The sequence below is a fragment of the Oratosquilla oratoria genome, chromosome 27 (assembly GCF_046742065.1).
Source record: "Oratosquilla oratoria isolate Oo_2021 chromosome 27, ASM4674206v1, whole genome shotgun sequence".
In the NCBI taxonomy this organism is placed as follows: domain Eukaryota; kingdom Metazoa; phylum Arthropoda; class Malacostraca; order Stomatopoda; family Squillidae; genus Oratosquilla; species Oratosquilla oratoria.
Window position 1 is genome coordinate 12,401,004 of NC_134803.1, and position 21,820 is coordinate 12,422,823.

At 40.5% G+C, this 21,820-nt stretch overlaps 1 protein-coding gene across 1 annotated transcript in view; it reads right to left on the reverse strand.

Annotated features, from left to right (window-relative positions):
- Positions 1–4,203: 4,203 nt before the first annotated feature.
- LOC143039739 (uncharacterized) overlaps positions 4,204–21,820 on the reverse strand; it is a 41,260-nt gene continuing 23,643 nt past the window's right edge. Inside the window, exons 2-3 of the mRNA XM_076209980.1 lie at positions 13,373–13,635; positions 4,204–4,291 (exon numbers count right to left, since the gene is read on the reverse strand). Coding sequence (XP_076066095.1) covers positions 4,204–4,291; positions 13,373–13,635 — 351 coding nt within the window. The remainder of the gene's footprint in view (positions 4,292–13,372; positions 13,636–21,820) is intronic.

Consider the following 21,820-nt stretch of genomic DNA (forward strand, 5'->3'; position numbering starts at 1 on the left):
GGCCGGACGTCGTCTTCGGCTACCTGCTCAGACCCCACGGTCCAGCCGTGGGTCCCCTCAAGCATCCGCAGCCCTGGGGCAAGCTCATCGGCTTCTCTTAGCACAGTCGGAAGCCATCACAGCCCTGCAACGCCAGGTAGCGGCACAGCCCAGACACCACTCATCGGCTCCTCGGTCCTCAGCACCCGAGAAATGTGACGTAGGTATGTCCACGGCAGCTTTCCGATCCTGGAGGCGCTCCATGGAGTACTGGCTGACCCTCAGCGACTTTGCACCTGCTGAGGCGGTCCTTCATATCCGTCTCCTCTGCACGCCGACCCTACAACGCTCTTTGGACTCTAGATTCACCACGCAGCAATGGGAGGCTCTCTCCATCCAAGGAGCACTGGACGCTATTGGGTGCATGGCCGTGCAGGCGTCCAACCAGGCGGCGGAGTGGCTCAAGTTCTTCTCGGCGGTGCAAGAACCCAGTGAGTCCATAAGTGATTACTTTACTCGTTCCACACAGTGTGCGGCGGATTGCGAGTTTTCGTGTCCCCAGTGTCAGTGTAGCCTTTCTGAGTACATGCTCCTCCGTAAGCTAGTGTGTGGGTTACATAGTGTGGGGTTGAAAGAGGAAGTATTTCGTCAGTGTGAATCCTTCAATGATGTGGATTCGTTACGCAGGTTCTGTGTTGCCTTCGAGGCGGCACAAAAGGACGCCCGCCATAACACATTGGGCGGGAGTTTCGGGCGGGAAAATCTGGCCGCGGTTGCTGGGGTGACGCCGCTGCCAGACGCACAAGCAGATTCCTACCCTCAGGTAGCTGGAGCCCGCCACCAACAACCCACTCGCATGCCGCAGGCAGCCCGCCAACAGCAGCAGGTTTTGAAACGCTGTGGCAACTGTGGTTTAAAACACAAGCAAGGCAGAGGGCTGTGTTACGCGGAGACACTAGCCTGCCACAGCTGCGGTAGAGTTGGGCACGTGCAGAAAATGTGCAGGAGTAAAGTGAAACCAGCAGCAGCAGCGGCAGCTGAAGATCTGGAAGCGTCTGGCATCGTGATTGCAGCTGCAGACGCAGCTCGAAGTCAACCACGCGTCTGGGTGACGGTCAGTCATGCGAAAGGGAAGAACAAATCCGCAAAAATCCAGGCAGTACCTGACACGGGAGCTCAGGTGTGTGTGGCTGGGTTGGAGTTACTGACTTCATTGGGCGTCAAGGTAGCATCGCTGACACATCGGGGAGGACTGCGAGATGTGGCGAACGTCAAGCTGCAACCTCTGGGCTCTTTTCCCTGTCGACTGCAGTATGGTGACAAGTCGACACTGCAGGAGATTTTTGTGGTGAAGACAGCCACACAGTGCTACATATCGCTACAGGCGTGCAGGGAGTTGGGACTGGTGCATGAGACCTTCCCTCATCACACTGTCGTCGCAGGAGCGGCTATTGGCGGCGTTGGCGACGCTGCCACGCAGTCAGCTGACACCATGCACCCACGCCCATCCTCCCCTCCGTTTCCCCCCCTTGAAGAAAACGTGTCCAGATTGGAGGAATGGCTCCTCTGTCATTTTTCGGGATCTACATTTAACACAGACAGAAGTCCCCTTCCAACAATGGCGGGTGAACCGCACACCATCCACCTGCTTCCAGACGCCAAGCCCTACGCATGTCACACACCGGCCTCGGTACCTAGACACTGGGAGGCAGAGGTGAAGAGGCAACTCGACGACGACGTCAGGATGGGAATTATAGAGCCAGTGCCTGTGGGGGAGGCCACGGAGTGGTGCGCGAGAATGGTAGTTGTGGCTAAGAAGTCAGGTCAACCTAGGCGCACCATTGATTACCAAAAGCTCAACGCTGCATGCAGAAGGGAGACCCATCACACCCCTACACCATTTGACATGGTATCCGGCATCCCGCGCCACACATACAAGACCATCGCGGACGCACATTGGGGCTTTCACCAGGTCGAGCTTCAGGAAGCCAGTAAGAAACTCACAACCTTCATCACACCCTGGGGCCGTTACAGATACTGCAGGACCCCCATGGGTCACTGTGCCGCCCCCGACGCTTACACTCGAAGGTTTGACGAGGCCATTGCAGGGATTCAGAGAAAAGTGAAGTGTGTTGACGACACCCTACTGTTTGACGCTAGCGTTGAGGACGCATTCTGGCATACGTATAACTTCCTTGAAACCTGCGCCACGAAAGGAGTGACCCTCAAACCCGAGAAGTTCAAGTTCGGAAGGAGAGAGGTGGACTTCGTCGGGTTACAAGCCGACAGACGAAAGACTGGCTGCCATCAGGAACTTCAGTATGCCTGCGGAGCCATCACTGACGGACGTTCGCTCCTGGCATGGGTTCGTCAATCAAATGGCACCTTTCCTCGCTACTGCACCAATTATGGAGCCGTTTCGTGAGCTGCTACGGAAACCTCAAGGCAGGAAGGTGTACTGGGATGGAAATCTGCAAGAGAAATTCCAGCAGGCAAAGGAGGTTATCTGTAGCCTTGCTAAGGAGGGCCTAACCTATTACGATAAGAACAAGCCCACAGCGGTGATTACCGATTGGAGTAAGGTGGGCATCGGGTTTGTGGTGCTGCAGCAGCATTGTCAGTGCCCGATGAGAGAGAGTCCATTCTGCTGCAAGAGTGGGTGGCGCCTCGCACTTTGTGGCAGCCGCCACCTCACACCTGCGGAGGCGGGTTACGCTCCGGTAGAGGGGGAGGCGTTGGCGGTCGCTTGGTGTCTCCGTAAGGCCCGCCTGTTCCTGCTCGGATGCCCCAACCTCCTGATCGTCACTGATCATCGCCCGCTAGTCAAGCTTCTTGGGGACAGGGCGCTGAAAGACATAGTGAACCCAAGGTTATTCTCCTTGAAGGAAAAAACCCTTCCTTACCGATTTCAGATCAAGTACCTGCCCGGGAAGCGGAACTGTGCAGCAGACTTTTTGTCCCGCTATCCTGCGCTCTGTGCACCACCAGAGGCTGGGGACGAAGAGGATTCAAATGACATGGAGGCCGCTGTGGCAGCAGCAGCAGTTGCCGCGCTCGATGTCGCTGACTCTATCGTACTCGATAATGCAGCGGTGGTGCGGGCAGCTGCAGATGATCCAGACTACCAGCTACTAGTGGCTAAGGTGACAGCAGGCGATTGGCATCCTCACCGAGCACAAGAGTTGACCAGCCTTCGGCAGTACTATGCCGTCAGGGAGAGGTTGGCAGTGTCACACGGGTTGGTGACGTACACATACGACCAAGGCGCCGTGCGATTAGTGATCCCGGAAGTTCTACGACGACGCATTGCTAGTTTTGTTATATACCATATGGTACATTTAATTGTCTTGGGAGGGGGATGTAGGATAAGTTGGGCTCCAGGCAGGCACCACTACCGTGCCTACCCACTGTACCCACGCTAGTCGCCAGTAGGCGTCACTCATCAATAGAGTACACTATTCACTCGCCTATCACTCTTCACTCGCCTATCATATAGGAAGCGTTCTGCAGATCTACAGCAATTCTTCACTTTGGAAAACAACTTGACTTATTGTAATGATATTAGAGGCCTATTCAATGCCCTTGAGCTGACCTATGAACTAAATGAGTGGAGGCTATTCATAGATGGATCCTTTACAGCACAAAAGTGGTTCTGTTGCACATTGGGAACATGTGACATATGAAATTTTTGTTATCAAATTCAAGTTTAGCATACTGAATTTAATAAACCTATGTTTTTTTCTTGAACTTGAAATTTGTTGTACAGTGTAATTGACAATCACTAGGAATTGGCACAGCATTTTGACAGATGATGGCTGGGGGAAGTTGATGATGGTGTCCACTTTTTGAGGAAGAGGAGAGAGACTCTGTTGATATACAGTGTCCGAGGAAGTCGAGTAATGGCACTCCTAGAAGGCACTTTGATGGGTGTATCCTGAGGCCATAATCCTGCAATTGGAGGAACAAGAGGCAAAGATGGTGGCAGTGCTGGTCATAATTATCAGAGGCCACCAGTATATCATCGATGTAGAGGGTGACGTAGTTGAAGTATCTGAGGGCGTGATCCATAAACTGCTGGAATGTTTGGGCGGCATTGCGGAGGCCAAATGACATCATTCTCCACTCGAAAAGGCTGAAGGGAGCGATAACGGCTGTTTTCTGAACATTCTATGGTTCTACAAGAATCTGGTGGAATGCCCTTATGAGGTCGATCTTAGAGAACACCTACTTCCCGTGGAGCTTGAAGTGGAAATTTTGGAAATGTGGAAAGGGGTACTGGTCAGCCTTGGTGATGCAATTGAGTTGGCGATACCTAGGGTAAGAATGAACCAATAGATGGAGTAGTTGGGAAGTGTGGAGTTCCAGAAAAAATCCTAATGGAGAGTTGATGGTGAAGATGTGTCTAGAGAGTTGATGATAGCAAATACAGTGTTTAGGAAGAAAGTCAAGCATAAGTACACATAGGAGAGGGTGGTGGATGGATAGGTGGTAGAGCATTAACTATATAGTGGTAACTAGGAGTATAGTAGGAAGAGTTAAGGATGTACATTTTCTAAAGGGAGAGAGTGGGGGAATATCAGATAATTTTTTGGTGGAAGGTAAGTTAAGAGTGGACGATAGATGGAGAAAGAGGAAAATGACAGAAGGTAGGGAGGTGCTTAGAGCGAACTACTAAAATGAGAAAGAAAAGGAGTACAAGAAGAAGCTGAGAGAGGAATGGGAGGGAGAGAAGGATAGAATAGAACTAGGAGTGAGGGAGGAATGGTGATGGTTCAAGTAGTCGCAAGGTCTGCAAAGATGGTGTGTGGAACAAGGAGGACAGGAGGAAATAGAAGGAAGGGTAGTGAGTAGTTGGATGAAGAAACAAAGAAGGTTGTAAAAGAGGAGCAAGCTTTCACAGATTGGTTACAAAATAGGACAAGAGAATCATATGAGAGGTACAAAGAAAAAGAGAAGAGAAGTAAAGCATAAGATAAAGGAGGCAAAGAGAAGAGATGTGAAATGGGGTAAGGATATGACAAAAATTTTAAATAAAAAATTATTTTGATAGAAATTATGACAGGAACAGGAGGCAAATCAAGTAGAGAAAAAAAGGTAAAAGGTGCAGAGAGATGATAATTGAGGAGATGGCAGTAAAAGAAAGATGGGCAGAGCATTTTAGGGAGGTGCTAAATGTGAAGGACAGGGAGGGATAAGTAGTTGCAGTGGGAAGTGCTAAGAAAATCACCACATTGAGTGAGGAAAATGGAGGAGAAATGAGGAAAGATGAGGTAAAGGCAATTGTTAAGATGAGGGCAAGTAAGGCACCCAAGTTGTTGTTGTTGTCATTCCCTAGACTGTTTGTCCGAGCAGTCCCGTCTCCCCAAGGAATGTCACAGCCGAAACTGGGTTTTCCCACAAATCCTTTATAGAGTGTATGTTGTGTTGTTTGCATGCATGATTGTGTATAATGCAGTCTTCCATTATGTGTTGTATGGTATGGGGTGAAGCGTTACATCCTGGGCAGCTGTTCACAATGTGGTCATCCAGCCTCTTCTGGTACGTCGTGGGACCACCCCCAACCCCAAGAGTTGGGGGCCAAACGGTGGCAACCAGTCCTGGCCACCAGCTCTATGCAGGTGGCACCAATCCCCAAGAGGCACCCAAGTTGGATGGGTGTCATGTAGAATGTCTAAAAAAAAAAAAAAAAAAAGGAGGTACAGTGATGATGGACTGGCTGATGAGGTTGTTTAATGTTTGTTTAAGAGAGGGGAGAGTGCTGGAGGACTGCCTGTATAGTTCCACTTTACAAGGGAAAAGGGGACAAGTGCAAGTGTAGTAGTTTCAGAAGGATCAGTTTGTTAAGGGACTGTAGGGCGCGAAAACACGAAAAATTCTGGAAAATTAACGAATTTTAGGTAAACATTTCAAAATATTCTCTATGATGGTGGTAACACTTTGGCCAAATATTACAGCTCAATTCCGTTTCTTTTCTTATATATAAAATAAAATAGATAAATTTTTGGCAACCTCTGGCAACCCCATTGCATGAATAAACATTCTGTATATTGAAATAAAGTCAAAATTTTGATACCCAGTTCTGTTTTGTTTACTATAATTAATATGTATGGAGATGCCCAACACTAATCGTCAATCACCACAAGGATCTCAGTATCTCTTCAAAGCTAAAGGAAAAAGGATGTCGCCCTGTCGCGTATCTGTTAGCCTACCAGTCATGCATGCGATCGTATTATCTTTTTTTCTACCAACAGGTATTCAAAAGATTCTCTATGATGGCTGTAACACTTCGACCAAATATTACAGCTCAATTCCGTTTCTGCTCTTATATATAAAATGAAATAGATAAATTATTGGCGACATCTGGTAACCCCATTGCATGAAAAAACATTCTGTATATTGAAATAAAGTCAAATTTTCGATAGCCAGTTCAGTTTTGTTTAAAGTTTTAAACGGAAACGTAAAAAAAATAGACAATGTCACGAGTGAGTACGCGGCCGGAGGATTTTAAATGCCGGTGCGCTCCTTTAAACTTTAAATGCCTCTCCTGAAAAGTTTATGTTTTTATATTTAAATAGCGTTTAAATCTCTGTTTCTTTTTGTCCGATTTCATTCATTCTTTCGAATTTGTAAAGAGAAAGAGTAATTCTTTAATTTGATTAGAAAAAAACAAAGGAAACAGTAACTTAATTTTTTTGTTTAATTTATCATAGCAGATTTTCACTGAAGTTTCTACTATTCAAAATAAAAAAAAATCATAAAAAAATAAAAGAGAGTAGGAAAAAATCTAACTTAATAAAGTTGTTCCCAAGACTCTAATCTTTCATTTCCTACATAGTAGGCTGATTACCTATGCCTATGGATACTTCAATGATTACAGATACTATCATAAAAAGAAAGAAAAAATTAACTACACATAATATATACATGTTACTAAAACAATTTAGTATGCAATAATACTCTTTCCGATAGAGTAAGTATACATAAGTTCACCAAAGAAATTGAACAACTTTTATGACACGTTCACCTATAAGCACTTCCCACAGTCCCTTAAGTGTAGTTGGGAAGGCTTATGGGAGGGTATTGATTGAGAGGATTAGGAGAGGAACAGAGGGAGTAATTGGTGAGGAACAGTGTGGGTTTAGGACAGGTAGGGGTTGCATGGATAAGATTTTTGTAGTAAGACAGATATGTGAGAAAGCTATAGGAAAAGGTAAGGATACTTTTTGGGCTTTTATAGATCTGGAAAAGGCTTATGACAGGAAGGCACTGTGGGAGGTACTGCAGATATATGGGATTGGAAGCTTTTAAGAGCAGTCAAGAGTTTTTATGAGAGTAGTAGAGCTTGTCCCACCTTGATGTGGTTTGAGGTCAAGGTGGGACTTTGTCAGGGATGTGTTATGTTGCCTTGACTGTTCAATTTATTTATGGATGGGGTGGTGCAAAAGGCAAATGCAAGAGTAATGGGTTGGAGATTGAAGATGGTTAAAGAAAATGGAGAAAAGTGGGAGATAAGCCAGTTGTTGTTTGTTGACAACACTGCACTTGTAGCAGGATCAGAGGAGGGATTGAGGAATTTAGTGTCAGAGTTTGGGAAGGAGTGCAAAAGAAGGAAGTTGAAGATACATGTGTGTGGTAAATTGAGATTGTCTTATTATTATTTTTATATACATGAAAATGGGGTTAAAGAATTGTATACTGGTGCTGTAGATTCCTTACATATGTGATTCTCATATGTTTTATACTTTGTAATAGGTTTAGATCCTATACAGCACTTTTAGTCATGTGTATCTAATTGAATCCTATGTAGACATCTTTTGTTTTTGTTAAGTTACTGTTACGAAGACGTTCTAGACGTCACTTGTTTGTTTACATCCGCTTGCAATAAAACTCAAGAAGCAAGACCCCGTTTTTCAACTTTCCTCACCGACACACTGCTACAGTGGCGACGAAGATTTGTGGATTTAGTGAGCCAAAGGACTGATTTCAGTTTTAGAAGACAGAAATAGCTGCCTTTCCCTCTGATGGTGGAGAAATCGAAGGATGAAGATATACTCACCCATTCACCCCATTGGAACCGTCCTGGCCACTCTGGATTCGTAAATAGCCTTTGTGTAGCAGGCTACGAATCAATTGTTTCAATAGGAAACTGGATTTAATACAAGTAGAATTACAATGGCAAATAACTCAGGTAAGATTGACTGTTTTGATCCCAATAAGATTAAGTGGGAGATATGGCTTAGTATGCTGCAAGCTCATTTTGCATACAATGGAGTCACTGATGATAACAAGAAGAAAAATTCTTTATTAGTATCATTAGGAAGTGAAACATACAGCACGCTAGCTTCGCTCACCACCTAATTTGCCACATGAGAAAGACTATAATGATTTAGTGAAGCTTTTAGAAGCACATTACAAGGTTAAACCGAGCTATCATCAGAGTTTGATTAAATTTCAAAACAGAAAGAAAAAATCTGTTGAAAGTTTAAGAGACTTGTATGCAGACTTGAAAAGTCTAGCCAAAGATTGCAACTTTGGGACCTTATACGACGCCCGAGTGAGAGACCAACTGTTTATGGCTATTGAAACTGAAGTGTATTTCCCGAACTTAGTTGCAGAGAATTTGGATTTAAAACTATGTCTTCAACGGACACCTTAGAGAAAATTTTAAATTTGGAAAAAGCTTTCGTTGGAGAAAAGCTCCCGACTACTGAAGTGAGGAAAGTGGGGGTTAGTTCTGAATATGTTAATAGTCAGAAAAAAGAAAGTTGTAAGCATTGCGGGTATCCACATAAAAGTGAGAACTGTAGGTTTAAGCACCTAACTTGTTCAGTTTGTAACACGAGAGGACACCTAAAACGAGTGTGCTGTTTTGATAAGACTGTGTCTGGTAAGCCACACAGTGCCCAGAAAGGATCTTTTGAAAAATTTACCAACAAGAAGACGTTTGGAAAAAAGAAAACTAATATGGTTTTCGAGGGAATTTCTCAGGAAGAGAGAGATACTGGTAGTGATGATAACCAATTGTTACATTTAGTGGATCGACCTAGCCTTCCAGAAGTGGTTAGTGTTGATATTTCTCATGAACCTATACACAGTGTTGTAGGTAAGGTTTTGCCAGTAAGAAACAAGGTTGATATAAATATTGAAGGTCATAATGTGCCGTATGAAATTGACTGTGGTGCCAGTGTGTCGACTCTAACCTTACATTGGGTTAAGAAATTAAATTTATCTCTAGAGCCTAGTGATAAAATTTTGAAGGCTTATGGTAATAATGATTTGCATGTTTTGGGTAAGGTTTATGCAAATATATTTTATAATGGTCACAATGTAATTCAAAGTTTGTATGTAGTTGAATCTAATAACTCTAACTTATGTGGAAGAGATTTAATGCCTAAAATTGGTATTGCACTCACAGGTATAGAGGAAGGAGTTAATGTTTTGGATTCCAAGGTACAATTAGATAATTTTTCAGCTGATTCTAGATTGCCAATTTCATGTGTTGTAGCAAAGGTACACCTAAAGAGCGGTGCTGTACCTAGTTGGAAAAAAGCAAGGCCTGTGCCCTACCACTACAGAAAATTGGTAGAAGATGCTTTAGAAGAGTTAGTTGATAACAATATCATTGAACCAGTACATTCTAGTACTTGGGCAGCTCCAATTGTACCAGCGTTAAAAGCTGACAAAAAGTCAATGCGTATCTGTGTAGATTTCAAGGAGTTAAACAAAAGTATTTCATGTGACCAGTACCCTTGGCCTAAAGTTGATGAAATCCTTGCTGTTGTTGGGAAAAGCAAGATATTCTCAAAGATTGATTTAAAAGATGCTTACTTACAGGTGCCAGTAGATGATGAGAGTCAAGAATTGCTAGTAATTAATACTCATAAAGGTCTTTTTAAATATAAAAGATTACCCTTTGGACTTGCATCATCTCCTGCCATCTTCCAAAGATTGATATCCCAATTATTGATGAATATAGATGGAGTAGTTGCCTTCTTAGATGACATATTAGTCGGAGGAGAGACTAAAGAGGAACATGATATGAGATTAGATAAAGTGTTGAAGGTATTTCAGAAACATAATGTTGCTATTAACAAAAAGAAAACTGTTCTGAATACCAATTCCTTAGAATACTTAGGATATGTCATTTCAGGTGATGGCATAAAACCTTCACCAAGGAAACTTGATGCTATTTTAGATGCACCTATACCAAAGTCTGTAGGTGAAGTTCAATCATTTTTGGGTCTAGTAACTTATTATTGTAGGTTTGTAAGAAATTTTTCAAGTGTGTTAGCACCTCTGTATGATTTACTGAAGAAAAATGCAAAATTTAAGTGGTCTTCTGTTGAAGCAAAAGCATTTATGACTGTTAAGGAAGAGTTAGTCAACTCTGATTTACTAGCCAATTTTGATGGTGAACATGATGTTATTGTTGAAGTAGATGCTTCACCAGTAGGAGTAGGATGTGTGTTAATTCAAGAAATGAATGGTAGTCCAAGACCAGTTTACTTTGCAAGTAAAAAGCTGTCTGCTGCTGAGCTAAATTATTCTCAGTTGGACAAAGAAGCTCTAGCGTTAGTGTACGCTGTAACTAAGTTTAAATATTTTTTGCTTGGACGTAAGTTTGTGCTCCGTACAGATCACAAACCTCTACTTGGTTTATTTGGTAGTGAGAAACAGATTCCTGTCAATGCAAACGCAAGAGTACAGCGTTGGGCATTATTGTTATCCCAGTATGATTACCAATTGTGTTTTAAATCAGGCAAACAAAACATTGTAGCAGATACCCTGAGCCGTTTGCCTGTATCAGATTCTGTTTTAGACTCACATACACCTGCTGAATATGTGAATTTAGTTGAAAATTTGGAAGAGCAAAATATTTCCTATGAAAGGGTTAAGGTTATGACAAAGAGTGATCCTGTTTTGAGGAAGGTTTTCCAATGTGTTAAATTTGGGTGGATTGATAATCCTGTTATTTCTGAATATGCAGCAGTTAAAGCAGATTTAAGTATATATGAAGATGTGTTGCTATTTAGGAATAGAGTAGTTATACCAGCTGAATTAAGAAGTAGTGTACTTTCACAGCTGCATGTAGGTCATAATGGTATCAGTGCTATGAAGGCTGAAACCAGGAATTGGATATGGTGGCCTAAGTTAGATCAAGATATATCTGAGGTTACTAAAGCTTGTTCAATTTGTTTTAAAAAATTTCAAGATTCTCAGGAAGTTACCTTATCATGGCCTGAGACGGGTAAGTCTTGGTGTAGACTCCATATGGACTATGCAGGTCCAATCAATGAAAGTTATTTCTTAGTGATTATGGATTCACACTCAAAATTTATGGATGTTCATGTAACAAAGTCAACAACATCTACAGTAACAATTTCTATGCTGAGAAAAACTTTTTGTAATTTTGGGTTACCTGACATTGTAGTTTCAGATAATGCCTCATCATTTGTATCTGAGGAAATGGAGACTTTCTTTGAAAAGAATGGAATAAAACATATGACACCAGCCCCATATAACCCATCATCTAATGGTTTAGCTGAGAGAGCTGTAAAAACTTTTAAGGAAGGATTAAGTAAATTTAAGGAAGGTGATATCAGAACCAGAATTTGTAGATTTTTGTATAACTACAGACGTTCAATTCATTGTTCCACAGGTAAAGCTCCAGCTGAGCTAATGTTTAACAGAAACTTCAGAGGTATAATTGAGAAAATTAAACCACAAAATAAGAAGGAAAATGTTATGGAAAAAGAGTGTAAGTTTGAGAAGTCTGAATATAAGATTGATGATGCTGTTTTTGTAAAGAATTATGGCAAAGGTCATTCATGGTTGGAAGGGAAAGTAATTGAAGTTCTAGGTGTGAGAAACTACAAAGTGATGTTAAAAGATTTTGGAAACATTGTTTGGAAAAGACATTCTGATCAACTTATGCCTAGATATACACCAACTGTTCCCAGTAATGACACTGTACGTAAAGACAACTCGGGTAGCAGTAAACCTTTTGTGACTATGTATTCTTCAGGTCAAGGACACTGTCCTACTAGTTCAGAAGTAATCGATAAGGCTGATGAAAATTCCTCTGTACATGTTGATAATGATGATAATGCTGTGAAAGTACCAAGTCCACAACCAGTTAGAAGATCTAGCAGAGTTGTGAAACCACCTGATAGATTGAATCTATAATTGTGGTGTTATAAAGATAAATGTTTCAGTTATGTTCATATGGATACTCCTTTTTCAATAAGGGAAAAGGGATGTGGTAAATTGAGATTAATTGTCTTATTATTATTTTTATATACATGAAAATGGTGTTAAAGAATTGTATACTGGTGCTGTAGATTCCTTATATATGTGATTCTCATATGTTTTATACTTTGTAATAGGTTTAGATCCTATACAGCACTTTTAGTCATGTGTATCTAATTGAATCCTATGTAGACATCTTTTGTTTTTGTTAAGTTACTGTTACGAAGACGTTCTAGACGTCGCTTGTTTGTTTACATCCGCTTGCAATAAAACTCAAGAAGCAAGACCCCGTTTTTCAACTTTCCTCACCGACACACTGCTACAATGTGGGTAAAAGATGATGAGATGTACAAGGGGAGAAAGTGGCAGCAGACTGGAAGTCAGTATTAAGGGAGAGAGACTGGAGGAAGTGGATAGTTTTAGATACTTAGCTGTAAATGTGGGATAGGGAGAAGTGGAGGTAGAATGTTGATTGAGAAGTGAGTAAATGCCTTGGTGGATTAAAAAATGTAATGAGAAATAGACATTTGGGAATGGATGCTAAGAGGAGATTGTTTGGAGTGATTGTGCCGACAGCACTGTATGGGGCAGAAACATGGAACATAAGAGAGGAAGAGGGGTTTGAATGTGTTTGAGATAAGGTGCCTGAGAAGTATGATAGGGGTTACTAGGCTGGATAATGAGAAACAAGGCGGTGAGGAGGAGAATGGGGGTAGAATGGAAGTTTGGAGATAGGGTTGATGAAAGAGTATTGGGGTGGTTTGGACACATGGAAAGAATGAGTGAAGAAAGATTAGTAAAAGAGGTGTGGAAGGCAGAGGTGGAAGGAGTGAACATGAGGGGGTGACTAAGGATTACATGGATGGATGGGGTAAAAGGGGCATTGGGAATGGGAAACAGGGGAATGTCTGTTGAGGAAGGAAAGGAGAGGACAGAAGATAGGGGTGAATAGAGAACGGTTGTGGATAGATAATGCTGTGATGCATGAGGTGGAATGGGTGAGGGAGTATGTGTGAAAAATAAATTGAAGCACTCCGAAGGGATTTCTCCCAGTCTTTTCCATTTTTGCATGAGGGGAGGAAGAGGGGGGGGTCGCTGATTTAATGAAGTGGCTTTGATGTGGATATGCTGTGTCTTGTAGCACTGCTTCTGACCCAGGGCAGAAGGCAAGATGCAGGGATGACCAGTGCTGTCGGCACAATCTCCAGTGTTATAGGGTAATGCAGTTGCTGAAACTCCACATTGAGAGACCTCTTGAGACAAAAATGATAATGAACTGGTGCCTATCCCTGCTTCTGTATTCAAAATACTTGCAAAGGGAAATATATCACTTTGATTTCCTCCTACATGGTTGTCCTGTTTGGGTCTCCAACATACCACACGACTGTTCAGGCTGGTCACATGGTGCTGAAAAATTTGTAAGAAGCCAAATTAAATGTCATCAATGTATCATGAAAAATAAAATATGAGGTTATACCAAGAATTGGATCAATTACAGAATCTCCCCCTCACACACATGTGATGATAGGAGGAGGTCTGGGGTGCTCTGCTGTTGCTCTGCACTGACACTTAGGCAGGCGCCAACACTCAGGTCATAGTAAAAAAAAAATTATTAACTAAACTAAGCTAACCTAACCATTAATGCTCCCAAACTGTTAGGGTTAGGTTATGATACATACATACCAATGGCTTTTCTCCTTTACAGGGGAGGTAGCCAAAAACATACATACCTATATCAAAGGCTTTTTTTTCCCCTTACAAGGGGGGTAGCCAAAAAACAAAGGCATAAAACCACTCCCACCCATTCCATCCCCTACATACTAAATCCAATACAAGACACCAATTGGAAAGAGTGACCATATACTCACAGAGACTGAACTAAAAGAAGAAATATACATGGAGAGAAATGAAAAGCATAGGAAAGGGAGATTAATCTACAACAAACTTTGCAAAACTAAAGAAAATCTTCCAGAATGCAAACTGGGAAAATTTTTACATGGAAGAGACATGGGATATTTTGATGGATAATTACAATGAAAGGGTGAATAGGCGGTTGTAGGTCAAATTGCCGATGGACATAATGTTGACGGGCATAATGTCGATGGACAAAGTGCCGACATTTGTTCAAGTAGGACAAAATGTCGACAACGACTTTTAATAGTTATTTATTTAGTAAGATGATTCCAGTTGTTAATGCAGGCACTGAGCCATTTTTGCCACCAATTTTATACCTCTCTCCCTATATGTTTCCTGTCATTCATTCATAATAATACAGGTTAAAATGGTAGTTCCAAAATAAACAAACTTGACAGTCTATTGATTTTAATGAATCACAAGATGGCTCAGTTGTAGAGCTACAAATTTATTAACAACTATATAATCAATTAAAAAGTGTTACAAAAGATATAATGAATGCACAATTTACCTATTAAAACAACATCATTCTAAAAAGCTTTCCAAGTTATAAGCAACTGCTTTTAAAATCTGTATCCCTTGATTAGGATCAAAGTTTGTGACCGGGTTCTTCAATCTTTCAGTGTTTCTAACATATTTTAGGTTGTGCCTTCCGATTCCTCTCCCATTGGTTAGTTGCACTGTCAACATTTCTGTATTTGCCTGTTCTTTTTTCAGTTTGTTAACCAATTTTTCTACAGATGAATGCTTAATCACCTTTCTCCCGTTAAAAGTATTATGCCACCCTTCAAGTGCATTATTCGTGTGTGGCAAGTCATCTGCGACACAACTATGAACTGACCATAGCTTCATTTCATAGCAGGGTTTACGTCGTCGTCCACGTTGGACTCCACCTATCCATGTAACTTCAAAATACACCAGAAATTCATCGAGAACACATTCTATTTCTTCAGCTAGGGAACCAAGAAGCTCTTCAAAAAAAGTATATACGTAATCAGGAGGAACAAATGCCAGTGCTTGAAATTGCTTTATGATGAATGCATTACTGGATTTTGTGCCACAGACATTGAAAAAAAAAAAAAAATCCATAAACAATAGTATCTGGAAATATATCCCTTATACTATTAATAGAGGATCTTTCGAAATCAACACTGATTGAGGTTGGATTCAAATTGCGGTCTTGCAAAAAATAAAAAATGAACGCGTAAGTTTGCTCATCCTTTTTGCTTGTAAGGCAATAAACCATTGGTAGTGTTTTGTTATTTGTAACAAGGGCATGAATAGTATACAATTGATTCCCAACAGGAGGAGAATCGAACGTCCCATCACAAAGCCATGTTGAATAGGTTTCTAACATTCTTAGATTATTAGACGTTGAGTAAATGCTTGTCCTCACTATCGTGTAACAAAAAAGGTTCTCCTCTTGTAGTTGTCATCAAATCTTCATCTTCATTTACATTGCGTTGTCGTCTAATTGTGCGCACAATTGACTCCTTTGACATTTGTCCTACTTGAACAAATATCGGCACTTTGTCCATCAACATTTTGTCCATCGACATTATGTCCGTCGACATTTTGTCCTACTTGAACAAATGCCAGCACTTTGTCCATCAACATTTTGTCCATCGACATTATGTCCGTCGACATTTTGTCCTACTTGAACAAATGTCGGCACTTTGTCCATCGACATTTTGTCCATTGACATTATGTCCATCGGCATTTTGTCTGCATACCGAATAGGCATGTACAGTACCAAGACAGAAGCTAGAGAGAGTGTACATTTAATGCTGGTTGAACAAAAGATGCAGTAAGGCAAAAGATAGAAGAGACAGAGCTTGGAAAAGATGGAGAAAAGATCAAAAACCTGGAAAATGGCAAATTTATATTAACTATAGAAATGAGTACAACCACTCCTCGTTTAACGACGACAATTGGGACAAGCGCGCCGTCGTTAACCAAATTGGTCGTTAAGCGAAAGTGTATACATATACGTACATGTACTGTATGTACAATGTCCAGCAATACATGTATCTTTATTTTCGTGTATTTTCCCTCTTTTATACAGTACATTAAAGCTTTATTTACTGTTTATTTACGGTGGTTAGGTTCCTGAAATGACCGTATATGACCAAATCCGCGTATGCTGACATTCCATATTGAATACCGGGGTATTTTTTTTAGTTTCGACCATGGGCGCAATATAGCAATAGAAAATTAATTATTAATTTTGTAAATTAAAATGTATCAACGAAATAAGCAATTTTGTGGGCGGAAATGAAAGTAAAAAATACCATGCTACAAGAAAATATGCTAATGAACGAAGTCGGTAGCATAGGATTGGGACGCCATCTTGTCGTCTGCCAACGTCTCTCACGACGACAACGAGGACGAGCCGGATGACATTTAATTTGCAGGTAATGATTTATCAAACACAGGTCAGGTTAGTTTAGTTTAGGTTAGACGAATTTATCATCCTTTTATTTCTTCGACATCGGCATCTACCATAACAAACATGGTGTACCATTCGTCCGACATGACTTCATTACTTACGAAATTTGTTTTAGCACTTTTTTTTTCCGCTCACAAAATTGCATATTACAGTACTTTGATACATTATAACTTACAAAATTAATAATTAATTTTCTATTGCTATATTGCACCCATGGTCGAAACTAAAAATTTACCACTACCGGTATATACTGTACCCCAGGTAGTTTTTTCAGCTTGCAGGATGGTAATGTAGACCTAAGCTTCAGAACACTTTACCTCACAGCTAATATCCACCGTACAAGTTCAATCATAACATCATACAAATTTGGTCTGTCATAAAGCCCGTCGTAACTCCGCGTCGTCGCTAACCGAGTAGGTCGTTAAACGAGGAGTGGTTGTATGTTAATTTGAAAAGAGAGGAAAAAAGGAACCATGAAAAGGATATTATAGATAAATGCAAAGAGCAACCCAAACTCTTCTATCGATAAGTGAATGGTAAACTTAAAAACAAACAGGAAATGGTGAAACTTTGCCAAGGGAATATAGAATACACAGAAGAATTAGAAATGGCCGAAGTCATGAATAATCACTTCAAATCTGTCTTCACTAGAAAGCACAATATTGGGATGAAGGTAATGAAAGGCGATCTCCCCCATGACCGAGATAACAATAACACAAAAAAGAAATATTGGAACATCTATAAAACCTTGACGTCAGGAAATCACATGACCCGGATGGAATTGCAAATTGGATTCTAAAAGAATGCAAAGAAGAACTAATAGACAAAATACATAACATAATAAGTTGCTCACTTAAAGAAGGAAAAATACCAAAAGACTGGAAAAATGCCAACATTGTACTAATATATAAAGGAGGAAACAAGGAAGAATCAACTAACTATAGGCTAATCTCACTAACAAGCATTATAGCCAAAATTTGTGAGAAAATCATCAAGAATAGATGGCTAAAACACCTGGAAGACAACAATATAATAAACCCAAGACAATTTGGGTTCAGACAAGGAAGATCATGCACCACAAACTTAATATGTTTTGACTCTAGATTAATAGACATAGGGCAAGAAAGGAATGGATGGGCTGATTGTGCCTTCCTGGACTTAAAAAAAGCTTTTGACAAAGTACCACACAAAAAATTATTTAAAAAACTGGAACATATAGGAGGGATACAAGGGAACCTACTAACAGACAATGCTGCAGAAATAATCCAGCCATACCTTGATACACTCAACACATGGTTCATCACAAACAGACTCAAAATAGCTCCAACCAACTGTACAGCAACACTTCTCACCAACTGGACAAAAGAACACAAATACATACCTCATCTCTACATCAACACTCTAATACCACACACAAACACACCGAAAATTCTTGGTGTAACATAGGATACATCCATATCTTTCAAACAACACATTACAAACATAAAAAACAAATGCACACCTAGACTTAACGTACTTAAGTCAATCGCTGGAACAACATTTGGACAAAACAAAGAAACTAGTACAACAATATACAAACAATGCATACGCTCAGTGATGAATTATGCGAGTCCTGCATGGGCTCCTAATCTTAGTGAGACACACCACAACACCCTTCAAATCATACAAAACAAAGCCTTAAAAACAATTACAGGCTGCACAAATACAACACCTACAGACCATTTACACCATGAAACAAAAATCCTCAAAGTCAAGGACCTCCTCGACATGAGAGGCACACAAACACTTGCCGCAGCCACCACAAACACATCACACCCGCTACACTACATAGCAGAACACCCACACACACCAAGAAACATTAAAACTACACCCAAAGACCTGTATCACACACAGATACTCTCTTCTCTTCCTCCACAACCACCAAATACCAGCCTCCGGAAACATATTCATAATCATATCACTCACTGCTCCATTAACACACTGAAAGACAACACACTGCTGCATGCCAGACCCCCTGATATCCACCCTTCTGAATCCTCTCTCCCACAAAAGAACAGCTGCCCAGGATGTAACACTTCACCCCATACCATACAACACATAATGGAAGACTGCATTATACACAATCATGCACGCAAACAACACAACATACACTCTATAAAGGATTTGTGGGAAAACCCAGTTTCGGCTGTGGCATTCCTTGGGGAGACGGGACTGCTCGGACAGTCTAGGGAATGACAACAACAACAACAACCTGTAACACTACCCCAGAGCTCACCAATGCACAGGGGAGGCAATGCAAGTAATCCAGAGATATGTGGTCCTCCTCTATGACTGCACCAACACACACATCAAAGTGAACAAAGCAAGAAAGATCTTTGCGAGGAAGACTTTCCACCCATCAATGATGCCCTGGAAAAACATGTCAAAGGGGCAGTCTTGGAGGGTGGTCAAGTCTGGGGTCACTTGTTGGCTGTACAGCCACAGCTACCTCCACTAACAAGCTGGGGTTGGACCAGGGATGAAGATGGCTCCTATGAGCCAATCTGGACCACACTCCCTGAAGTTGCAGAAACATGCAAGGAGCTGGTGTCATGTGGCTATAAGAATGGCTGCAGGCACAGATGCAAGTGTAAGGCAGCAGATTTGGACTGCACTGCTCTCTGCTTCTGTATTTACCTACCTAGTTGTATCTTACGGGAAGGGGAGTTACACTTGTGATGTCCCACCTTTGTATCTCGTAGTGTCTAGTTTGCTCTTAAATTTGTGTATGGTTTTTGCACACACTATTGTTTCATCCACTTTGTTCCAAGTATCCACCATTCTGTATGGAAAACAGTTTTTCATCAGATCTCTTCTATAATTATCCTTTTTGAGTTTCTTTCCATATCCTCTTGTCCCAATTTAACAAGTCCTCTCTATCAAGTATTTCTGTGCCTTTCATGATTCTATGGATGGTTAGTAAGTTGCCTCTCTCTTCTTTATTCCAAAGTTGGTAATTTCAACTTAGCCAGTCTCTCTTCATATGACAAGTTTGAAAGTGCTGGGGCCATTTTCGTGGTTGCTCTCTGGATTCTTTCAATTTTCTTTATATTCATTTTGGTACTGGCATTTGACACAGTAAATCATGAAATCCTAATTCGAAAGGCCGAATACTATGGGCTAAGAGGTAAAGTTAATGACTGGTTAAAAAGTTATCTAAAAAACAGGAAACAATATGTGGCCATTGAGGAAGAAAGATCACACATTCTACCAGTTACATGCGGAGTACCTCAAGGTTCAGTTCTAGGACCCAAACTATTCTTACTATACATTAATGACATTACAAATGTATCCAACCTTATGAAATTTATACTGTTCGCCGACGATACCACCATTCTATGCTCCGATACAAATTCCGACAAACTGATCAAGACAATTAATGAAGGATTATGTCAACTATCCAACTGGTTTTCAGCCAATAAGCTATCCTTAAACGTATCAAAAACTAACTACCTGCTTTTCTACAAAAATAATGAAAGTACTAAGCCGATCAAAATAAACAACGAAATTATTGAAAAAGCGTCCGTCAGTAAATTCCTAGGCGTGTATTTAGACGATCAACTTAATTGGAAACATCATATAAATCACGTGATAAATAAGATATCCAAAACTTTATGAATTATGCATAAAATGATAAATATCCTCAATGAAAATACCCTACGTACCATTTATTGTAGTCTACTACTACCATACTTAAACTATTGTTCAGAAATTTGGGGTAATACTTATCAAACTAATCTTCAACGCATAATTACCTCTCAAAAAAGGGCACTGCGTATAATCTGCAATGTAGGTCGTTTGGAACATACAAGTAATTTATTTAAAAAACTAAATCTACTCAAATTCAATGACTTAATAAAGTACAAAACTGCCATTGTTATGCACCAAATCTACAATAAACACATGAATCAAAACATATTGAAATTTTACTCAACTTACGAAACTCGCTATGCGACTAGGCAAACAAACGACTTCTTTAAAACTCAATACAGAACAACCAAAAAAAGCCAATGCTTATCTATTATAGGTGTTAACACATGGAATAAACTGGAAAAGGATATACATAAGACAAAATGTTTATCATCATTCAAACGATACTTTAAAAAGTATTTAATCTATAAGTATTAGTATATTGAACACTTCAGGTCCATTTCATGGTTGTATTCATGGAGAAACTGTCATGCACTGCCCAAGTCTGCCGCTCTTTTTTTTTTCTATTCTAGCAGGTCACGGTGACCCAGATCTGCACATTAAGCAATTATCGTCCCGTCAACAATCGACCTGACCTCTCACCTCTCACCTGACCCCCACAAGTTGCGATGCTCGCTCGTGCCCCCGATTTCTACGTGAGGTCGGAGTTAGCGGACGTCGTGACGCATGTCATTGTGTGTGTGTATATATGTATTTACCTACCTAGTTGTATTTACCTAGTTGTATTTTGCGGGAAGGGGAGCTATGCTCGTGTTGTCCCGCCTTTGTATCTTGCAGTGTCTAGTTTGTTTTTAAACTCATGAATGGTTTTTGCGCATACTATTTCATTGTCCAGTTTGTTCCAAGTGTCCAAAACTCTATGAGGAAAACTGTTTTTCTTCGTATGCATGTATGTGTGTATATATGTGTGTAGATGTGTATGTACCATACTAACATGTAACAAAAATAAATAAATAAAAATAATTTTTTTCCTTAAGGGAGAGCAACTCCCCATAAGCTTTGCTTCTCGCTCTCCCTTTTCAACTACCAATTTTGTAAAAAAAAAAAAAAAAAAAAAAATGTATATATGTATGTCTAATTGTATTTAATATTGTTGAATAAACCTATAATAATAAATAATAATAAAAAAAAAACATAATGTCACAGCATACTCCAATATAGGCCTTACTAATGTGACTAATATTTTTTTTAATAATTTCTTCATCGAAATATGTAAAGACCATACAACTAGGTAAGTACAAAACAAATGACTTGTCCCCTGATAAACAAATAAACAAAATTGTTGGAGAATCTTAAGTTGCTAAGATCAATAAAAGTGTCTTTTACCTATTTAGACAAAGAAATGGTTAAAAAAAATAGTCACACTAATAAGGCCTAGACTAGTGTATGCTGTGACACTATGGTCACCCAGTACCAAAAAGAATATAAAGATAATTGAAAGAATCCTGAGAACAGCCACAAAAAATGGTCCAAGCACTT